Source organism: Caloenas nicobarica, chromosome 1 (assembly GCF_036013445.1).
Source record: "Caloenas nicobarica isolate bCalNic1 chromosome 1, bCalNic1.hap1, whole genome shotgun sequence".
NCBI classification, from domain to species: domain Eukaryota; kingdom Metazoa; phylum Chordata; class Aves; order Columbiformes; family Columbidae; genus Caloenas; species Caloenas nicobarica.
In genome coordinates, this window is record NC_088245.1 from 80,876,297 (window position 1) to 80,899,892 (window position 23,596).

At 40.0% G+C, this 23,596-nt stretch overlaps 1 protein-coding gene across 1 annotated transcript in view; it reads right to left on the reverse strand.

Annotated features, from left to right (window-relative positions):
* Positions 1-23,596, reverse strand: part of PDE3A (phosphodiesterase 3A) — a 264,176-nt gene that overhangs the window by 8,974 nt on the left and 231,606 nt on the right. Inside the window, exons 9-15 of the mRNA XM_065632929.1 lie at positions 22,783-22,920; positions 17,094-17,205; positions 14,638-14,751; positions 12,998-13,197; positions 11,095-11,298; positions 7,572-7,727; positions 2,634-2,874 (exon numbers count right to left, since the gene is read on the reverse strand). Of these exons, the coding sequence (XP_065489001.1) occupies positions 2,634-2,874; positions 7,572-7,727; positions 11,095-11,298; positions 12,998-13,197; positions 14,638-14,751; positions 17,094-17,205; positions 22,783-22,920 (1,165 nt within the window). The remainder of the gene's footprint in view (positions 1-2,633; positions 2,875-7,571; positions 7,728-11,094; positions 11,299-12,997; positions 13,198-14,637; positions 14,752-17,093; positions 17,206-22,782; positions 22,921-23,596) is intronic.

Sequence of the window (23,596 nt, forward strand, 5' to 3'; positions counted from 1 at the left end):
TGAAATAATAGCCCCTCCAAAGACAACTGCTGATTTATTTTTTAAAGAAGGTGACATAGAGGAATGTTTTGTACCAAATAAATTTGCGTGGATTAGTATTTGCTAGTTGCCTAAAGTATGCCTGTGTCAGGATCCAAACCGTTTAGCCCTTGAAGCTTTTGAACTGGAAACAAAGAGCTTTTCACTGAGAGCAGACCAAATCCAACTCAATCCTTCATTAGAAAGCCCTTGGTTCCCTGTGGGGAACCTTCAGGTTTAGTACTAATAAGAAGTCCCTGCCCTGCCAATGCCGCAGCAGGACATTCTCTCCTGGGTTTCCCAGGTGACCTTGCATCTTGCTGCTCCCTGCAGACACCAGTGAGCACTCGCTGTGATGTTAAAATTGGCCTGAATCACTGAAGACTGAGCCTGTCTAATTCTTATACTTGCATCAGAAATTTGGGGGAATTATGTTTTCTGTTTAGTAACAAAAATGATTTAAAGCTACCTTAATTATAATTCTTAAATCTATGTCAGCTGCTTTAGTGATTATCAGGACCTAGGTGAAGTGGTTTCTGCCACAATTATATTTCCACCTGACTAAAAGGCATTTCCATCAAGAAAGAGAACTTCACCAACATCTACACAACTCATAGTATCTATGCATCTGACATCTCAAGCTTTTATTTTGTTTCACTGATAAAGTTTAGAACATCCAAAATGGTGTTGATCATAGGTATACATTTCTAATGACCTGTAAGACCCCTATATAGACACAAAACATGCCATAGATGCCTGATTCAGATCCACACAGTCACAGAGAATTTAGGGAACCAAAATAAACCAGCTTGTTCTATTTTGTTGGTATGACTGAGAAGATGAGCACCTCACACTTGGTAAGAAGAAAGAAGGAAGAATTTGTTTGGACATTTCAAAACTTCTGGTACGTTCATTTTTAAGGTTTTGGAAAATATAAAGAGCTTAAATCCACCAGGTTGAACAGTTAAGTACTGTCATGAAGTCGAAGGTAAACAAGAAAACAGAAGACGACAAAAAATGGTCTGTTTTCAATGCGACAAGGGTTAATCTTCTGTGCTTTTATTTTGAAAGCAATTTTGCTGGCCCTGACTACCAGTGTTACAGAAGGTAAGTGAATATAGAAATGAGGAGAAAGCAGAGTAAGGATTTCAAAGAAAGTTAGGCACTGCGACGCATAAATGAGAACATCCTTCATCTTTCACCTTCTTTTTTCACACAGCAGTGTCAGTTTCAGTGCTTTGGCGTCTATGTTGGTTACCAATTGCACCAGTTTTCCCCCTAGTAGGCAATTCCAGAAATGCCCTTCTGCCACAGAAACATGTGGCTCTGCATGCTATTATAGAGCTGATCATAAGGTGCTAAAATAAAGCAGTCTGCTATATTATTTAATGTTTGCTGTTCTCAGCAACATTTTTTGTGCATGTGAACCTGCTAAACTTATGTGCAATTGTGTGTGTATGAACAGCAGCAATGATTTCTTAAATACAAACTGCATACCCCTGGATCTTACTAGACATAAAGGTCAATTCTGCATGTCAGAAGACGTAGATTTTAGTTTCATGCCCTGACGTCAGTTATTGCAACCATCAAATCTTTCCACTTCTCAGCTTTCCCAACAGCAAATGGGGATGATACTCAGTAGAGCATGAAAGTGTGTGTATAAGAACAGAAAAAGTAAGGCTGCTAGAGAAGCAGCTATGTGTCAGTATTTCACTAGTGCACTAAAGTCTGGTGCTTTCTAGAATGATTAGATACAGGGGAGGGAGAGAAAGATGACGTGGAAGAAGGAAATAAAAGAATAGCAGTAGGAAATGCAGAGGGAAGAAGAACACAAAAGAGAAGGCCATGCATGCAGGATTAAACTGGTAAAAGACACAGGTTTTGTGTCTTGGAGCCTTTTCTCTTAAAAATCAATTCCAACAAGTTCCTGAGATTTCGCTGTAAGGTAAAAAGTGTTGTTCTCCATATGACAAACACTGGCACTATTGCCATTCTGGAGGAGAGGCAGGAGACTACCAGCTTTAGTTACTGATTAGCTGGAAGGGTCAAGGGACGCAGCTCCCAGCACACAACACAGTGATGCTCAGCAACAATTCTCTCCCCACTCCTTCCCACATGCTAACTTGAAAATATTTGCATTAATATACTTCCCTTGCTAAAAACTTTTATTGCATCAGCGTCTCAGAGCCTTGTTCTATTATTCCTGTACATCATGCTGTACATCATGCTAACTCATGGAAAAAAACTCGAAAAAATCTTCTCCTAACCATCCTTTCTTCAACCGAAATTGTTGCCGTCTACTATAATAACATCAGTGCGGAAAAAGTCTAAAAAGGCCTCATGCATAGACAGGTGATCCACCACCAGAAACCTCAACCGAAGGCAGAAATGAGTAGTAGATATGAACAGCAAGGCAAACCAGTCCTGAAACCATGGAGTGGCTCCATTTCCAGTGTAACTGGCTACATGTCAGCTTCACCAAGGACAGCACTGAATCCCTCTGACTCTGGAAAGGCCCACACTGAACCTGACCAGCTCACCGTCCCTATGCTTTTACAATATTGGTCACAATACAGAATTCACTCTGCTGAAAAATATAAGTGTGAACATCTTACTGGATTCAGCATTTTCACAAGTTTCCATTTCTGCTGTTTCTTCCTCTTCGTGCTCATCAGTGTCTCCTGATTCATCACTATCTTCTATCCATTTTCCTGGCATCAGCCCCGCTGAGTCGTAGGAGTTACATAGTGGTCCCACAATGTGAGTGATGAAAGATTCCTGGAGGTGTGCCAGCTGAGGAGCAGAGCGATCCATGAAAGGGCTGATTGGCAAGCCCAGGCTAGCCTCTTCATCACCCTGGAGATGAAAAATAGCTGTAATTTCTCAGAAGTAAATGAAACAAAACCATGTCACAAAAAGGAGTAACGCACATCAAACCAATTAAAAATGACGAAAGGAAAATAATTCAACTCTAATGCCACTTCCATAGCATGCCAGCATGACATTGCTACAATGCCGTCATATCAGGTGTTTAATCAAAGTTACAGCTCTTTTCTTGTAAGAGGACCCACTACTGAAAGTGTGAATTTAACAAAGAAGTTAGTTGATGACTGTGCAAAATGACGCCCACTGCCCTGGTCCTGTACTTTACACAGTGTGAAAGTTTGAAAATTATTATTTTCTTCCTTCCTTCACAATATTTTCACAAATTCCTTCTGATTTTGTGATTGTTAGCTCACAACCACCTTGTAGCCAGCCTTCTGTTTGCAGGGAACAAGACTGAACTGCTACAAGCAAGGGCTCTGTCATTGATCTGGTTTTCTTACAAATTTTGTCCTAACTATACATATCTTAACATGGAGAAGTCCTCTTGGCTTTGAGTGATAATAATTTGTTTTCCTGGGAATATTAGAATGATCCCTATGAAAACAGGCATTACCCAGAAGCAGTAAATCTTTCCTATAAAGATTTTTACTAGCTTTTCTTCAGGAAAGAGGGGAAAAGGGGGGTATAGGAAGACTTTTCTCTCCCTCCTCCTATGATGTAAAAGAAGGTTAAACTTTCTTGCAGAACGAAGTCTAATAAACTCATTCATCTCTAACACAGCAAAGCTTCTGGTGATATCAGCAAGTTTTCAGCTGAGTAGACATGTCAAGACTGGATGTCACCTCCCAACCCCCCAAAATCTAATCTCCCTAATAAAGTCCAATATGTAAATTAATGTTTTAATACAATACAGAGATCTATATTTGAGAATATAGATCAGAATTTGGAGAGAAATTTTCAGTTTCCATTATGTTACATATTGCCCAAATTTATCTCCTTGTAACCTGAATTTTCCAAAAGTCATGGACAATGTATCTAGTCAACACCCTGTTGATATTTGGGAAGGTCAAAGAAGGAGAGTTAAATTTTGAAGCATGTATGACAAATGTCTCATTTCTTTGTGTTTTGTTAATTTTTTAATTTCACTGTTTACCTACCCCAAAATGTTATGTTTAATGATTAAACAAAAAATATTAGTGTTAAAAAAACATGCCATCCATTCTTGAAATAGCAAGCAAATTAAGAAGAGGTGGTATGTTGCTGCTCTTTACAGTAACACATCTGAGATTTCCTGGTTGTGAGCCATCAGTAGTGTTCAGAAAGGTGACTATTGAAATGTTTACAAGGTTTTATTCATGTTCCATTAAAAGTTGATTTATTATGTGAAACATCCCACAGTGCATTTTTTGATTCTTTTTAATATACCTAACTTGTCTTCAAATAAATATGCTGAGCATGCAAAGGGAAGGAAAGGAAACATACTGTAACAATATGACACAGGATTTTGAATGTTTCTATGCAACATGTTTTTAATAAGGAACTTTTATTTACACGGGAGTTAAATTCTTCAAAGGAACTGGTGTTTATTAAAGGAAATCCAAGAAACATATTTCATTATTTTCACAGCACAGGTCAAATAGTACATATGCATGCTTTTTGATAACGATTCTAGGGAAATTCAAATTTCCCATAAAATTCTCCTTTTTAGAAACAAGAAAAATGAAGACTTTTCCCTTCTCAAAAAAAATCTGATGATCAAAAGCATAGTGAAGATGGTTTGATACACCTCTCATAGCACGTTACATTAAAGAAAATCAGATTTTAACCTAGGTTAAATAAACTGAGAATCTAGCTTATCCACCTTAATGCCAAAGGTAAGTCCTAAGAAGAAAACGTTCTTCATTTTCAATCTCATCAGTATTCTGCTAGCATGGCAACTCATGTTATGCAAAAAAAATGAAACAGGAACCCACCAGGATGTACTGATTTCTCAATACAGTCAATAAACATTTGTTAAAATGAAAACAAACCCAAAAAATCTTAATATCTTACTGACTAGCTGACCTCTTGCAATTTGCAAGCCAGGAGTTCAAATACATTTGCCCACAATCCGCATGCCAAAAGGAATGCCATTAACAAAGATAACACCATGTGTTATTTTGAATCAAAATTTGGAGAGAGGGTAAATCTCAAATGTGTTTTTTTTTTTTTTTTTTTAATTACAGGATTATAAAAAAGATAATCTCCAACAGTCCTTTGGAGCAGCTTCCAAGAGCATGAAAACATTAGTAGCACACTTTTCTGGCTGCAGGAAAATAACCTAGATTCCTACTGTGGAACAGGTAATGCAGTAACCTCCCATATGTGTTCTTCCCAAGCTTGACCCAGAGCTCGATATCCAACACATTGACAATATTAATGTATTGGAGCACTTGCTGCCTTCTGACATGAGTTATGTTGGATTAAGAGAGAGGCATATAATATATCTGATTAACAGGTCTTGTTTGCATGCAGTAGTCACCCACATAAGCTATGATTATCACCAGAATTAAGTGAAGTACAATTTTTTCGAGAGTTGTAAAGAGAATAGACAAACATGAAGAAAAGCATTTGCCGAGAGAAAATTTGGGAGATAAAGGTTGACCTCTCTTTCTTTAAGAAAAAATTAAAAGACAAATGGAATCAACTATAAACATATTATATGCAACAGTCATTGTTATTTCTTTTTCTCAGGAGATCTCAAATAAATGAAGGAGCTTCAGGTCAATGTCTGAATTTTGTCCTTTATCCCATTACTTTAAATACACCAGAAGCTGCAGAAAATCCTGTGGGTTTTTTTGGTTTTTTTTTTTTGATTTGGTTTTTTTTTTTTCCCCAAACTGTAAGTACAGTAAACTTAAAGAGAAGACGAAAAGGCTTTAAAAGGGATTAGCCTGTGACTTCGAGTTACTGCACAACTTCCCTGAGAAGTCTGTGGGGTGTTTGGTTCAGTGATCTAGCCTGCTCGCTTCCTCTCAAAAAGACAGGATATGGAGTTTAGTCTAACCAGCATATTAAAAATATGTTCCCACTCAGCAAACAGAGTTTCCTGAGTGGGAACATATTTTGAAACCCCAGGTTCCAGTATAGGTTGGGGAATGACCTATTAGAGAGCAGTGTAGGGGAAAGGGACCTGGGGGTCCTGGTGGACAGCAGGATGACCATGAGCCAGCACTGTGCCCTTGTGGCCAAGAAGGCCAATGGCATCCTGGGGTGTATTAGAAGGGGGGTGGTTAGCAGGTCGAGAGAGGTTCTCCTGCCCCTCTACTCTGTCCTGGTGAGACCGCATCTGGAATATTGTGTCCAGTTCTGGGCCCCTCAGTTCAAGAAGGACAGGGAACTGCTGGAGAGAGTCCAGCGCAGGGCCACAAAGATGATTAAGGGAGCGGAGCATCTCCCTCATGAGGAAAGGCTGAGGGAGCTGGGTCTCTTGAGCTTGGAGAAGAGAAGACTGAGGGGTGACCTCATTAATGTTTATAAATATGTAAAGGGTGAGCGTCACAAGGATGGAGCCAGGCTCTTCTCAGTGACAACCAATGACAGGACAGGGGGCAATGGGTACAAACAGGAACACAGGAGGTTCCACTTAAATATGAGAAGAAACCTCTTCTCAGTGAGGGTGACAGAACACTGGAACAGGCTGCCCAGGGAGGTTGTGGAGTCTCCTTCTCTGGAGACATTCCAAACCCGCCTGGACACATTCCTGTGGAACCTCATCTGGGTGTTCCTGCTCCAGCAGGGGGGATTGGACTAGGTGATCTTTCGAAGTCCCTTCCAATCCCTAACATTCTGTGATTCTGTGAATAGTGTGGCAACAGCCCTGTCCCTTGTACTCAGCAAGGCTAAATAGGTTATTACGAGAAAAGGTTCAATTAAGGGCTCCCTTACACCTGGCAGGAGAGGACCAGTGCCTGGCTGTATTCCCAGGTCTTTGAAAATCAATCTGTGGCTGTCCTTCCTCATGCTACTATCAGCCGAGCCTTGCATAATTAGTGCAGTCATACTGACAAACCTTCTGGAAGCTGAAAGTGTTGTCTTAAAACATAAAGTATGCATCAGGATCAACATGCAGGGAGTAGATACGGTTAGTCTATGACAAACTGAAAGTCAATGCTACAGTTGTGCTCAGTACATAAAGGTTCTGTGTGTGTGAAGAGAGACGAGGCCCACAGGCAAGCTAAAATAATCCCTTTGCTCTGTTTAAGTCATCTCAATAAACAGGTTGTGTCCAGTTTTGGAGATCATATGTCAATAAAAGTTTAAGCCACCTAGAGTCACTGCAGAGAGCTATGAGAACTATCAGATGTCTTGGAAAGACATAGAAGGAAGGAAGGATGAAAAGACAGTTTGCACCAAAGACGACTGAAAGGGAGACATGATGACTGCCAATAGGAAAAAAAGAGGAAAGGAACACTTGTTCAACATGTTCACTGTAAGGATAGTGCCAGACAGGAACAATTAAGCCTGTAGAAATCCCATCATCAGAGGTCTTTGAGGACACATCAGAACCTTCAGTGACAAATGTACTTTCACTGCTCCAGCAAAAGGCTGGACGAGTGTAATTGTAGCCATCCCCTTCACCCCTGTTCTCTGTGATTTTCTCTTATCACCAGCACAAGCATGCTGTAGGAGTGTTTAAAACAAGACATACAACCAGCAGGCACCACTTTGGATGTGCACTGATTTACCTGTTCATAAAACTCATTGACAATGCCTTCTGTCCACTGCAGATGCAAATCTTTGCATTTTGCAGGCCCATTTATATCAGCCAGTTTGATGCACATTTGGCAAACCAGCAAGCGGTCGTTCTCATTGGTCCAGTCAATTCCAACATCATCATTCACCTAGCAGACAGAAAAAGGAAAACCGTAACAGTAATCTTGGAAAAAATAATACACTCACAGTGGAAATTCTAGCCTGGGACATCTTACAGTGTTATTTAGCTATTTAACCAAATCACAAGTGTAAGCAGGTGAGCTAGCCCAAGGTTGGAATTTACAATCAGCTTTAGATCAATCTGTAAAAAAAAATAAATAAATTATGAGAAATTAATATTTAGCATATGATATGCCTGTTTGAAAGCATTTTCTAGGAAAACAAACAAATGTAACCTTTCCATGATATTTTCCAAGAAGTTGCTGCCTAATTTGTGTACAAAGGTAAATTTCCACCAAATGCCATTATAACTCCAGTGTGAAGACACTTGTAAAGGGTTTATTTCCATATTTGATCTAAGTATGTGTGAAAGTATTCCCTATCTTTTTCCTTTTCTCTGTTTTTCCCATACCTCCCACAATAAAATGTGGTATCAACTGCTCTAAAATAAAAGGGTCACCTTCAATGAATCACAGAAAGGTTGAGGTTGGAAGGCACCTTTGGAGATCATCTACTCAAATACCCATGCTCAAGGCAGGACCAGCTAGAACAGGCTGCTCAGGATCATGTTCAGTTGGGTTTGGATATCTACAAGGAGGGACACTTCACAGCCTCTCCGGGCAACCTCTTCCAATGTACAACCCTCACAGTTTACTCTCAAAGTAAACACGTTCTTTCTTGTTTTTAAATGGGGATTCCTGTATTTCAGTTTGTCTCCATTGTTTCTTGTCACAGGATACCACTGAGAAGAGTCTGGCTCCATCTGCTTTGCTCTCCGTATGAAGTGTTTATACACACGGCTGCATCCCATCAAGTCCCATGGACTTGTGTATATCCAGTTTGTTTCAGTGTTCTCTAACCTGACCCCATTCACTAAGTCTTCACCACTCCAGACTTTCTCTCACATCTCAGGGGCATGGGATTACTGAAACCAGGTCTTAGCCACGAAGACTGAGGCTGAGAAAGTGTTTAGGACTGCAGCCTTTTGCATCTCCAAATGGTCAGCTGTACCAGCCTTTACTGACATTAGTCACATTTTCCTATCTCAGCCTTTTCTCCTAGAATATCTCCTAGTGTGTGAGGGGCTGTCTTTTACTGTTCACTTAATTTTCAAAATTCAAATTCCTCCTTCAAACACAGCTTTAATTGTCAAGCTTGCAATAGTTATATAAATGGGTAGAAAGTTGTGCTATGACTAGACAGAACTTAAACGTCCCCTGTCAGCAGGTCCCCTGCCCCATACAGCAGTGGGCCCCAAATGGTGAGGGCTTTGCTTTAGGTGTACATGATCCAACATAACTAATGTCATAGAACAGTAAGTGCTCCAATGCATTGATATCATCAAAGTGTCAGACAGTGAGCTTCCTTCAGCATTTCTGGGTACTTTTCAGACTGCAAGCTTTTCTGGTAGGAGGATGCTCACACTACATGTCTTTACACTGGCTTCTGTACAGAAGGGTGTCTCTGCCTGTAGCCTCAGTATACTAAATATATTATACAATATACGGTTCAGCAACCCAATCAATAATATGATCATTTAGAGCTAATTTTATCAGTTGCAGCACCTCCACTCATACACAAACATGTCAGGTCTGCTCTCTGAGACCACGCTGATACAAAACAGTTTTTGCCAACTAAACTTAATAATCTCTTTTTAAGATAGTGATTACACTGGGAAATCCAGGCTCAGCCACAAGCACTGGTTAATATTTTCACTTTCACCTCCACTTTTTATTCCATGTATGACCATTTGACTACTCAAGCAACAAGGAGAGAGAAGGAGGTTAACAGAGGTCCTTGGAAATCTATAGTGAGCTGACAGCACATGACACATCAAACTGTTCTCCTATTTATCTGCAGTGTCTCAGGTATCACCTTGCTTGGTTACAACAGTGGTTATACCTACTGTTGTCCAGCCTGATAGATTTAAGAAAAATTTAGTTTTCAATATCCACAATTTACAGCTACTGCTTTGGTCAAGCTTGTCCTCTTCCACAGTTAAGACAGTTAATCTCTGTGACAAAACCACAGTAATCACTGGTTTAGCCTTTTTTCATTCCCTACTTATGTTCACAGAAGTGAAGGTGTTGCTCCAAACTGTCAAATTCAAAGGACGTATTCAGACAGGCTAAATTGCCCATGCTTTTTTGTCATTGTAGCCCTGACATATGAGAATCTGCCAATACTGTTCAATACTCCAAGAGGAAATTAGGCAGGTGAAAATGATCCCAGAGTTCAAAATTAAGACATAAAGAAATCCTTCTGATATTACCAGAGGTTTTGGGACATGACAAACAGAGGTGCAGAAGGAGTTCAGACTTTTAAGCATCTATAGATCAGTTCTCTGTCTATCCCAGACCGTAATTTAAGGTGTTTCTTTACAGTTTCTTAAAGCCTAACAATGACAGAGATGTTACTGGGAAATGGAAACCAAAACCAGTCATACATCTGAAGGCTTCAAAATTTCAGGATACAGGCCCATCCTAGGCAATACCACAAGAAAACATTCTATCTATATCACCAAAACAGCTGGGATGTCCTAGTCCTGGATGAGAAGCACACTGTGCTTGGTGTGTTTCTCACCAGGAACGAGAAGGCAGTACCAGCTCCAAAGGCAGGTACTATCTAGGTGACACGCCAACAGCTTTGAGGGATGATGAAGTTTAATAACATAACTTGATAGGTGGTGATTTCCAATAAATTAGGTTGAAACTGTACAATAATTTTTAAGAATGGTTTCCCAAGCTTGTGATTTTATACTCACGAAATGGAGCATGCAAGAAAGATCTTTAGTGACCTTTCTTTGGGGTTTACTCATTTAAAACAAAGTAGGAGAGAAAGATCATGCTTTCATTGTATTTGAAATTACAATTTCAAAATTGTTATGATTTCTGTGCTTTGCCATAGTAACAGTATGATTAAACCAATAGGAATTCACATTAAGTATTTTTAGCCATTATGGAAACTTGATAACACTTTTGATTTTTTTCCCTGAGTGCTTTGCTAATAGGTCCAAAGTGCCAGTGAACAATAAATAGCATTGAAAAGTAGGATGTAAGAGGGATTTACATTCAAATAGTCCATAATATCCTTAGCCTTAAACCACTTTCTGAAAAGACTAAACATATATAAGATAAGCAGTTGTGCCACTAAATTTAAATAAGTAAAAAAGAACATAAGTGCCAGATTACTATTCAACAGCATGTTTTACAGCAGCAAAAAGGACATTCAGAAGAAAGAGCGACACAGCAGCCTTTCTAGCTTTTTCACCGTGATGCTATCAAGCCCCACAATCTTTTCTGACCATTCACCATAACCCCGAACCAATCTTCTTACCTTGGCATTGAATTTGGCAACAAAATCAAAGTGTTTCTTCAGGTCAGTAGCCAAAATTGCCTCAATGACGAGGAAGCGGAAATGCTTGAACTCCACGTGGTCGAGGTTCACCAGGAAGTTGTACTCTGGCCTTGACATGAAAAGGTTCCAGGCAGCAGCAGCGTGGTGGTTCTCCAGGACGGAGCGGTCGTTGTACAGCACCGCCTGTGAAAGCAACGTGGGCAGCTGAAAGCTGAGAAACCTTTCAGCAAAAGAAACATCGCAATGCAGAAATGAGAATGTCATTGGGATGATGCGTGAGGGTGGATCAGGTTTGGTTGAATACTTTTTTTTTTTTTTAAGAACTTCCTGAACTATAAATATACAGTCTTGGCCGAACTAATAGCAAATACCTGAATTGTTGTGATGGCAAAGATTTATTGGAAGACTGATTTGGAAAACCTGGGTCTTTCATGCTCAAGGTTCTTTGGCTCCTGACTGAACTGTATTATATGACAACAGATTATTCTGTTTCCAGACACAAATTAACGACTAATATAATCTAGGTTTGTGCTTCTCTGTTTCTCAGAATTAACCTCACTAACAGGAATTATTGTGTTTGGTGTTTGTACCAGGTAATTCTGTCCATATTGGATAGATTTCAAACACATAAAAAAGTGAAATTCCAGTTTGCAACCTGACAATACACATGCAACTTAACAGATTTCTCAATGTTACAATCCAAAATTGGTTAAATCTTTACCAAAACAACATGCATGATGCTCATAATGATAGCGATTCCAATCAGAAACTAAAGAAAGATCTAGAACACGGACTTTAGGGGACGACAACCATCCAGGAAATCTCCACTTCAGCAGCATTCAGTCTTTTGACAATTTGGCTTATGGAAATAAAAGTTTTTGGAAATATGCTTACATGTAAAATAGATACAAATTTTGTAACTTTTTACACAGATATATACATATATGTTCCCGTGCCTTTTCACTTAAATTATATTTTTCTGTCATCTAGAGGTAAAAAAATTCAATCCTATCCTAAAGTAGAGAACCTATTCTTTACCCCAGAGAACAGGCTGCTGAAACAACTCAGCTTTACAGTCCATCTTGCCTAAGTGCAGAGTAAGCACTTGAAACAGATATATTCTGCTACTCAGGCCTGAGTCCTGAAGGCAAATTTTTTTTTAATATATCAACACTTTAATTACTGAATGCTGATACTGCTGGTTGTGAAAACGAAGAAAATAACTAGATGCCAAATACAAGTTCTGCAAACTTCAGGTGACATCAGATTAAAAAAAAGAAACCCAAACAAATAAAAAAATGAACAGCAAACCAAACCCAAAAACATAAAAAGAAGGACTTAAGCATACGTTTTCTACTAATCTATTTACCTGGCCAGAGTATCAAAGTTCTCAGTCACAGAAAGATGTTGTTGCAAGGATGAGAAGTAATGGTATCAGTTTATAGACAGAAACTGATACAGAGCAAGTACAGGTCACTTGCTCTGGATGAGAGAGAAAGGCTGGATCCAAGCTGGGGAGTAAATCTAGAATTTCTGCATCCCTGCCCGACTTCTCACCATTAAGCTATCTTTTTTTTTTTCCCTGCTCATAGGTATGTTTTTCAGAACAGTATGCTGAAGCCAGGCAGGTCACCTATGTAAAGTAAGGAGAGATGATTTCATAATTAAGCCAATTAAGACTCAGAATTGCTGAATTCAGCTCCCAGCATTGGCAGCAACTTCTGTGTAACCTTAGCTAAGACTCAATTCTTCATTTGTAAAACTGAGATTATTTTCCACACGCCCCTTGTGCTTAATAGAAGCCGCAGACACTGCTGGCAAGGAGAAGCTGTTACCCAAGACCTTCCAAACTTAACAGCAATGCTGGCAAAGATTTATTTACCTGAGGAGCACTTGTTGCTACCAAAAAGGCATTGGTCCTTCCTGGGTGATCATAATCATGCATGGCTGCAGCTACATAGAGAGCCATCAGTTCAAGGGCAGGGATGTTGCCAGCGAGGCATCCGTAGCTGTCATCTGTAGGGGTGTATGTCTTCGAAAACACATAACCCATGTGGCCGTGAGTGATTCCACTGTCAGAATCTGAGCAGAAATAAATAAATAAATAAATAATCCTTACCACTTTTTTAGTGTCTTACTGAAACAGATAGAAGCAACAAAGCAGGAAGAGAAGAAGCAAATTTACAATACATAATAGAACAGTAAACACATCCTGACTCAATGATTTCTGATAGTGTGCACATGATCCAGTGCAATAAGGTACACAACTGGAAAGGAACAGATTCTGATCCCACCTGGGGATCTTCCAGCCATCCAGCCAAGCCTGTTCTCAAACTATGTAAGTTACTAGCAACAAGCCATGGGTTCACGGCCACACTGGAGCTTTGTGGGTAACTTGATCTTTCCATTCCTTCCTCTAATTGCTTCACCATATAGAATAATCTACGACACACTAACAGTCAAAGCAATGAACTAGTATTTATGAATTCAATTATGGTGTATGTTTTCCAATCCAAAGGTCTAGACTTTGAATCTTTGCTGATTCTCTTAACAGCCTCTTTTTGAAGCAGCTTGAACATGCCTGTCACAGGCAGATACTGAGCGAGAAGCTTTGCTAATTCGATCTGCTTCAATGGATCAATGTTTTTCAAATAACAAACAGCAAAATGCTCCAAAACTCAAGCCCTTTCATTCCACCCATTTCACTTCACCTACAAAGTCTCCAGCAATCCTTGCTAATAAAATTTTCCAGGAATAAAAATGTTTTCCACCCCACCAAAACATCCTGAAGAGTTTCACAAACGATAGGTATGTGCCACACAAACAGCACCAACAAAAACAAAAGTGGAATTTGTTTCTGCAGCACTAACTCCTTTTCCAGTAACTCCCACAAAATACAGACAGGTCCTCTAGTTGCTGCAGCTGAACTTGGAGAAGTTAATATAAAGCTGCAATGAGAACAGCTTCCTGTAAAGAAAAATCATAAACCAGCAGATGAGTGGTCTTGCAAACTAGGTGCAAAATGATAACAAGTCTCTTTCTTTGGAGCCAGTGAGGAAAGGCAAAGGAAGAGTTTATGACAGCCAAGCAGTGGCAAGTGCACGGCACTACCAGCATGTCCCAGTGGTTTTGTAATAGAAAATCAATGCGGGGTTTGAGGATTTAAAAATCTAAACTGCTTCTGGAGCTGCTTTGAAAAGCACTACTAATTTGGTTTTCCTAGAGAAAAAAAGCTATTGTAAAAATGAAAAGGTTACAACCATCTTTTCTTATGGGTGACCACAAAGACTTGCATTCACACATCGTTAGATGTAAAGTATCGGGTTTTGGAGGACCAATTCCATTATCTTCAAAGCTACACAAACATACTTTAACACCTTCAACATCCAACCTGCTCCTGAAATTAAAAGCCTATATAAAAACAAGTACTGCACACAATCCCCAACTGCTGACTTTCTAACAGAAAATTTCATGACAAAAACTTTAAAAACACAACGTATATACTTGCACATTTAAATATACCTGAATCACTTGCTGACCCATGGTCATTAACCACAGTTGGGAGTCCTGGGATGGGTTGAGTAGTAAGGTACCAAACGGCATGTAGAACATCAGTTGCATGGATTCGGTTGTGATCTGTGATACAAAGCAAGTGACCCAGCTATTAAAGACGAAGGGTTTTTCCAACAGAGGGAAATCAGCACCATCTAGTGGGCACCGTCTGGCGGGCAATCGAGCAGGGAGAAACAAACATGAAATACACCTGTATTCTGTAAATGCTCCCTTTTTTTTTTTTTTTTCACTAAAGCTGAAGCACATTCAATGGCATTCAATGGTATGTCTCACACTAGTCCAGAAAGAAAAAAACAGCAGTGAGGAAGAGGCATCTGCAAGGTAGGAAACTTTACAAAGAAAATGTTAAACAAGGAGACTGACCTGTGCTACCAGTTCCAATCCTTTACTCCAGTGGTTGTGTTTTGCTAGTTAAATGCTATTGGGTAAATATGCACTGTTAACCTCTGATTCAAATGAAATAACTGGGAAAAACTCATCCAGTTCAGCCAGATTTCACCCAGTTTCTAAATATAAGACAGGTAACACCTGACTTTACCTGAGCAAATTTAGGCACCATGCTAGCAGCTGCACCACAAAAAAATAAAACTCAGTATAGGCGTACACCACACAGTTAAACCAGGTTCTTTCTGCAGTTTTCTGGCCAGAGATAAAGAGTTCAGGCCTTGCATCCAGCAATCTGGCTTGCTACAAGCTCTCTTTGCAGAAATGGGAGATAAAAGTTACCAGATCCTTCAAGGCCACACAAGGGTTTATCGTAGTCATAATTTGGAATCGCTTTGCTTACTCACTAAACGTAAGCATGATGTCATGCCACTTAGACCCTGTATTTACCCGTCACTTTCCTCTTTTGTCTCCTTTGTCTTCCCTGTGACCCTCCCTTTAAATATATTCATAATACTTGTATATTATTTATATATACACGTATATATAGTATATATATAATACACATAACCCTGATATAAAATATTATATAAATCACTTGTTAGTGACTGCTGTCTGAAATTCTGAACAGCAAAACAGTAAGCAGCAAAGGAACGGATATTTTTTTAAAGAAGAAAGTAAAATAAGGAAGGAGTCTCATCTCTCTGCCTTCCTCAAGTACTAAGAACATTTTTCCAGAGACACTGATCTCCTCATGGAAAACCTAGAGGACACCCCTGCATAGGGGGTCTAATGCTTTTCTCAGGAGTAAAGCTTGGGTGAGCCTCTTGTGAGGCTGATTTAATCCAACTGAGACAGTCACCATTCTTTTGTGTGAATAACCCATTTTTTCAGTTCAGCAATCAGAAGAAAAAAATGGTTAAGCCCAAACAAGTTGTTTCAGCTTTTGCCCTTTCATAGAAATGAAAAACTGGAAGGTAAATTAATTTTGTATTAGACAAAATATTCTGCTTTACTAAAATGAAACAATATAAGAAAAACCAAGGAAATTAAGGGCTAGATTAAAAAACAACCCTGAGATTCTATAAATAGCAAAGCATTTTAAAAAAAGAGGAATGGCTCCAACAGGATGGACAGACTATGGGACATCCACTTATAACCCTCTCAGGCTATAACCTGCTGCTTCGAATCCCTGCTCAGATTCAAACTAAGGCAAGATTTGGAATTTGGTCTCTCGCTTTCCCAGAAGAGAGTTCGAACCACCTGGCTGGAAGGCATTTGAGGTAGCTTTCCTTCACTTCATCTCACTGTATCTGTTCCAATCGGTATTTAATATTTTGAGAGAAAGACTATATGACTTATTAAACCAATGTTTCAGACATTTTTGGGGGAGGCAGGAGAAAACAGGGTGTTCTATATTGCTCAACACAAGGGCTATCCATCAGCTAAAGTAGTTAATAACTGGCTCCCTCCTCCTGGAAAAGAAAAATTCTTTTGCAGTTGAAGCAGTTTGGTAAATTTTATTTGAATTAGTAAATACTTTGGGGATGACTGAAAGCAGGTTTTTCAGTGAATAAATGATTCACACTGAAAAATACCAGCTGAGCTGCAGTTCCAGAAGTATAGGATGCACTCATCTACTTGGCTTATTTTTTTCTGCTTTACAAAGCTCATCTCCTTTGGTAGCACATGGTTCAATAACTTCTGGTCAGGGCACTGGGGTATACTTGCATTATCAAGAAACAGTTCTTTGTACCTGTAGTAGCTTTATATGGTTTCAGGCTTGCACAGAATTTGCTACGAATGAAGCAACACGAGCTCTTAAATGCAACGAAGAAAAGACAAGTGAGGCTGTGGTTCAACACCAGCCTATGACTAGAGAGCCATCCGTTTATTAGCGATGTAGCAGAAGAAAAAAGGTAGCTGCTATAATGAGAGAAGACAGGCTTCCATAACAAAGTGTGTGGAAAATACTCAAAACTTTAGGGAAACACTGTTCTCTGCTGGGAATTTTTACTTACAAGGTATCTCTCGGTACCCACATTCCAAGGCATGAAAGTAGTTCATAAATTCCCTCACTGGTATTTTAAAGGTTTCAAACAGCCCCATGTCTTCAAAAAGCCTGTATGATACCTGAAAAAGAAACAAAACCACCATACTCTAAAAATTAGACATAAAAATAATTGTCAAATTACCCCATGAAAACCTGCATTCCTGGTAGTATTTTCTCAAGTACATTTGATCCAGCTATACCTGCAGCTATTTGCATTTCCATATGGATGTGGTTACATAGCCAAACAGATGAGCTATTAGTACCAAACAGTCCTCTCCATTCCTCCATTACACTCTTCCAGATGTTCTGTTCTTCCTTTCAGGCATACAGATCCCCCAAATTTTGCAGGCACCTCAGGAATATCGACACATAAAGGAAGATACCCAGAGGTCTTCAGTGTCTTGGGAAAAATTTACCCGTAAACTTCCCCAAGGATCACCCATGATTAAAATAAATTCCCAGGAAAAGGGGGAACAGATGAAGGAATGACAAAAGCAGAGAACCATTTGGATATTATGCATTACTTCCTCTCCCTCTCCCCTACTTTGGAAGTGAAATGGCAAAAATTACTTCGATGTGATTTCAGAGGGAGGCAGCAAGCGGCTTAGGAAGCAAAGCTGATCCAAGTATTCCCGGACGGAAAGATGACTGTAGACACAGGAGAAGATCTACTGGAAGGGAGAATGTAATGGATGAATGAGGGGGGTGTTCGGGAGAGATGAGTGGGGTGCATTAGGAAGAGTGCGACCAGCAGTTTGAGGGAGGTTCTCCTCCCCCTCTACTCTGTCCTGGTGAGGACGCATCTGGAGTGCTGTGTCCAGTTCTGCACTCCCCAGTTTAAGAAGGACAAGGAATTACTGGAGAGAGACCAGCAGTGGGCTACAAACATGATTAGGAGTCTGGAGCATCTTTCTTATGAGGAGAGAGTGAGAGAGCTGGATCTGTTCAGCCTCAAGAAGAGAAGGCTGAGAGGGGATCTTATCAATGTTTATAAATACCTCAAAGCTGGGTATCAAGAGGATGGGACCAGACTCCTTTCAGTGGTGCCCAACGATAGGATGAGGGGCAACAGGCACAGACTGAAGCAAAGGAGGTTCCATCTGAGTATGAGGAGAAACTCCTTTACTTTGAGGGTCACAGAGCACTGGAACAGGCTGCCCAGAGAGGTTGTGGAGTCTCCTCCTCTGGAGACATTCAAGACCTGCCTGGACACATTCCTGTGTGATCTGCTCTGGGTGAACCTGCTTTAGCAGGTGGGTTGGACGAGATGATTTCCAGAGGTCCCTTCCAATCCTAACCATTCTGTGATTCTGTGAAATGTAGACAGCAGCACCTACAGAATGGACGCTTTGGAAGACAAGTTTGAACTTGACATACAGAACAATGGGACAGTGTAAAATTGCTGCCTGACCTTTTCACTTCTTTCACAAATTGGATCCTGATGCCTTTCAGCCTCTTTATTTACTGCTGTTAGTTAAATTCTGTCCTTTTGATGCCATCTGTCTGGTAATGATGTGCCTAGAGCTAAGCAATTTGAAGCACATTTGGAATGATGAGTGTTATTCTGATAAGAAATTGCTACAAATTATGTTTCGTGTTGTACTCCTCAATGTAAATCAAACAGCTCTTCACACCGATTTCTTTCCATAGATTGTGCATATAAATTGAGACCTGTGAGCTGCATCTGAGGTTTAATAAACAGAAACTTCAAATGTCCTGCAACTGTGGATTTTTACAGTAAGAATAATAAAAAAGGACATGAATTTGCAGCCTCAATGATACTGCCTCCTTACTTCCACCTCCCCTTCTAGTCATTGCCTACCAGGAAAAATCTGCATGCGACCTCGCTCTCTGGCAAAGCACTGCAACAGGCAGCAATAATGCAGAGACAGGTTGAGTGAGGTGTCTGATACCACTCGGGATGCCCCTCTAATGACACATATCTAACAGCTGGGGTTCTGCTGGTGGCCCCATCTCTTACCTCTGTTCCTATCATAACTGTATTAGTGCCACTAGCAATGCAGTTAAAAAAGTCATTGCTGGTGGTAATTTTGCTTTGTGGCCATGGCTGTTGGCCATAAAGCAAAAAGCTCTTCGTAGCAAAGGAACTAAGGAAGTACTGAATTACACTGCTCTGGAAGACACAAGCTTAGAATAAAAGGCGGGGCCCGTGGAAGGCAAAACTTTACTCTCTGAAAACGCCATGGGAACCTCCTGTACAGAGGCAGAGTGAAGAGAGTGACTTTATGCATAATTTGGATTAGAAACTGCATAGAATTCTGTTTATCTATCTGGAATCACGGCTGAAATAAATCAGGTGGGATCCAAGCTTTTAGCTACAGAGAGATGATGTATTTTACACTCTAGTCCTCAATCACTAATTGGTGAGCTTCATATTTCCAGCAACATATCCCTGGCTAAAAAAGAGGAAGCACAAAGAAATATTACTCTGCAGGACCAAATCTTACTGGTCTACACTGCCAATACCAGATAGGTATCTTAAACACAGCATGTTCTAAAAGCATGTTTTTCCTCCTCCGTGGACTGGAGGGCTGCGTGGAATTCCACAGCAGTTGAAAAGACATGAAGCTGCCTGTGATGGAAATGAATGACAGCTCTTCTCCATGACTTGGAGTAAAATGGCATTATTTTCTGCGATCATTAGAAAGCATGAACAGCCAAGCGAGTCATCCAGACGTTTTTGTAATGTTTTCTTTCTGTTTCTCTTTCTTAACAAATGGGGAGGAGGAAGGGCTAAGGGCAGCTCAGAAAGAGGAAAAAAAAGGGGCCTTGATGTCTTCCAGAAAGTCAAATAATTGATTTTTTTCATTAAAAGAAAACAAGCAAACAAAGCCCCAAATAAATAAACAAAATGAACAAAACCAAAAACGACCCCACCAAAACCAAACCAACCAAACAAAAAACCCTACAAAAAAACCCCAAAACCAAACAAAACCACAATTGTGCAATTTTGCTTATTCACTTCTCTGGATTAACCATTTTTACACACTCCTGTCTTTTAAAATTGTTGCTCCCCAAATCACATGCTGCTTCATGAACCCCTTGGCAGTGACGGTTCCAGGGGTCGAGCAGGGGGTCCCAGCTGCCAGGGGCAAGCCCAGGGAAACGCCAGCAGCTGCCGGGTACTTGGCAGTGGGTGCTCCACGCTGCCTCTTCCTTCCTGCCCCCGTCTCTTGCTTGTCTCTGCAACCACTGCTCATGCCTGAATGAATCTTTTATAACTCAGATATTTCTGGTGGCACTGTCAGAAGGAGGACAAATGCCTCCCCCAAATGATTCCTAATGGAAGGTTTTTTGGGGATGGGGATCGTTATTCACACGATGCTACTCTCCTGGGTGTTGCAGACACACATAGATGGGTCTTGTCAGAGAACAAAGTTTAGGTTGGTGGTTCCCTACTCACTGTTTACAGGCAACCCTCTTGCACTCCTCCTTTGTCTCTTGCATTTGCTTTCTGCAAACATGTGTTTTAAGTTGTTGGCACCTAGACTCCAGCTCTGACAAACATGACTCCTCACAAGGGCCACTATGACGATCCTGGGAATACCCCATCCCTCAAGGACAGATTTTCCCTCGTTCCCTCGTATCATGGCTGCAGTATCTCTCTGCAGGAGCCATGCCTGATGATGAGATGGTCAAACCTTCTGTTTGGCACCACCCATTGCAATGATGTTAACCTGTCTCGATGCTGCTCGTGTAGTGAGAGCACAGGAGCACCACCAGCATTTCACAGCTCTATGGGCACGGTAATAAAAGCCAGAGAGACCTTGACTTTAGTCTATTCTTTTTCACTTTATTTGCTTTCCAAAGCAAATGAGTTTCTCTTCCACAGATTTCCTTTTACAGGAGCTGTAAGAAGAGTGCTAAGTGTGACTGAAGATATTATCTAGCTTTATGGCCTGTTGTGAAGCATCAGCTCAGTTGGAGAGCTTTGCTGTTGCTTTCTGAAGAGAGACTGGTATGTAAATTCCTCTCTAACCCCTATTATGCATATTTGTTAGTGCTTTAGAGTGCTTTCCACTGTACTTTGCACAGATGCTTTTATGGCCGCTGACTGGTTTGGGATCTTTTTATATGTCTAAATCAATTTAACATACCAAAAAGAAACAGACATCTCAAGCAGCTTCCAAAATGCTAAGCCAGCATTTGCTTTATAAGCTGAATGCTTCCCTAGAGGCACGTGTCAACTCTGCTTTGTTCCATCTCATAAATTTAACATAGCAAGGCAAACATAGTTAATTCAGCTTGTTAATTTACTTATTTTTAATGGATGAGTCCATTTAATGGCAAAATACAGAGAATAAATTATTAGAACTTTTGTTTTCCTTTGCTTATAATATCCCAGAATCATTCTGTAATGTGCTTTGCTGTTAGAAAACAACACGACCAATGATCTAGAAGAGCATTTTAATCTCACACATTATCTATCGCAAAATTGTCTCAATGATCATCAAACATCAAATTTATATCAATATCACCATCCAGCCATAATTTGCCTATTTCTCAAAAATTAACCTAGAGAGCTGGCAGGCTGGTTAAACATAGATGTTCCTTGCCAACCTACAGAACAACAAAAAGCAGACCACAGAATAAATTTGAATTCATGCTGTGGTTTTTCTGGTTCAACACCAGATAATTGAATGTAACTGAGCAACAGTTAACCCCCAAGGGACCAAGATTTGATACAGCACTCTCTGGAGCTTGTTGCACTAAGATCTGCCTGACACACAAACATCTGTGTTTGAGATAGTGGTGTTAATTGTCCCACATTATACCAATTAATATAATCTCTTCTTTCCTGCACTCACCGCTACATAATGCTTTGTAAAGTGATACTAGATCAGTTAGATGCTCTTGGGGTTTTTTTCCTCCCATCCCTAAATATAATTACTTGCCTTTCTTGTTTAAGAAACCTCAATACTTCTGTAAGAAAAAATGGCTGATTTGTCAGTGTGCCAGGAAAAGGGGCACAACAGAGTGGAAAGTTCAGCCAATAAAATGATTCTGGAAGTGACATCAATTGTGCTGGGTAGAGATGGGATTTGTCTGCATCTGTGTTCAACTTACAGGAGGGAATGGAAAACCTATAGTTGAAAGAAAGACTAGTAAGCTCTTATATCCTGATTAATAGTAAATTAGTCTTCCTTGTGTAATAGTGGTATGAACTTACTAACAAAGTGCTGACTCTTTAAACATGAGGGAATATCAGGGCTATGTTTTTCCCCACTTCCTGAAATCTTGTTTTCTTGCACGGCCTGACTGAAGTCTCCAGTATAGGAAAGAACCTCCATCAACTGAGTATATTTACCCTTTAGCCCTCCCATACTGAACCCCATGAGAAATTCTTTCACAAAGAACTCACTAAGGGGTATCAGCACCTCCTGCAGACAGAGGAGAATATTCAGAAAGGTTTAAATAAACTCATTGGTGAAGTTTGGTTTTTTCTTTCACATTTTAAATGTTAAAAAGTGGCAATTTAGAAGGAATGTAATGAGGAATTCATATTGTCAGCTTTGAACTAGGCAGCAGGAATCACAATTCATTGGATGATCAGCTTGTAAAGGTCATGGGTGTTAATATTAGTCTAAATCTATCAGTAATCCAGCCAGTCATCACAGACAAGATAACCTTCTTACCTGACTGAGAATCCGACCACATTTCTTTCCGATTTTTTCCACCAAATCAAAGATTGGGAAGTTCCAACTATTTAGCTGCTCCATCAGGGGATCCAAGTTGTCCATAATCAGAGGCTCAGGAGCAAGTATAGGCTTGTCCTATGCCAGAAATCAGAATAAAGAGAAATTTTAGTTCTGTGAAGCATCTTACGCTAACATTTATGCTTTTAAGAAACTAAAGTCATACTGGCATCATCTGTAAGCTGATGGTACTTTACTCAGCTCAGAAGGGATGTCCCCATTTCTACCAGCCCTGCAGCCAGTCACTCCCCTTTATAATTTGTTCCACTTGAATGAATAAAAATATAGGAATATATGAAACATCAGTCTCTGAACTTAACCATGAGACACATTCATCCCTTCATTCACGGGAATCATTCATTCATTTCTAAGGGAGCCTGTCTTCTTCATTGTAAAATTTGCTGCAGTACAGAGGAAAAAACGTTCAGCTTCTATTATACTTCTGCATCAGGAGCCATTCATTATAATGTAACGTGGCTAATGGAGCATCATCCAAGGGAAGACTTGTACTTCTTAAACGGAAACATACTTGTTTTTTAAGGTCTGCAAATAAAAGACGGGTTGTGTCCTTCCTTTCACATTTCTCCCTGTATACTTCCTTGAATTTCATTATTACTAAGAAACTGCAAATGAGTAAACACCAAAATATCTCAAGAAAAATGCCTTCTCTCAGTATGTCCAACTCAATTCCAACCGATTACAATAAATTTTTCAAGAGCTCATGCCAACTTAAATTTATTAATTCAGTTGTACA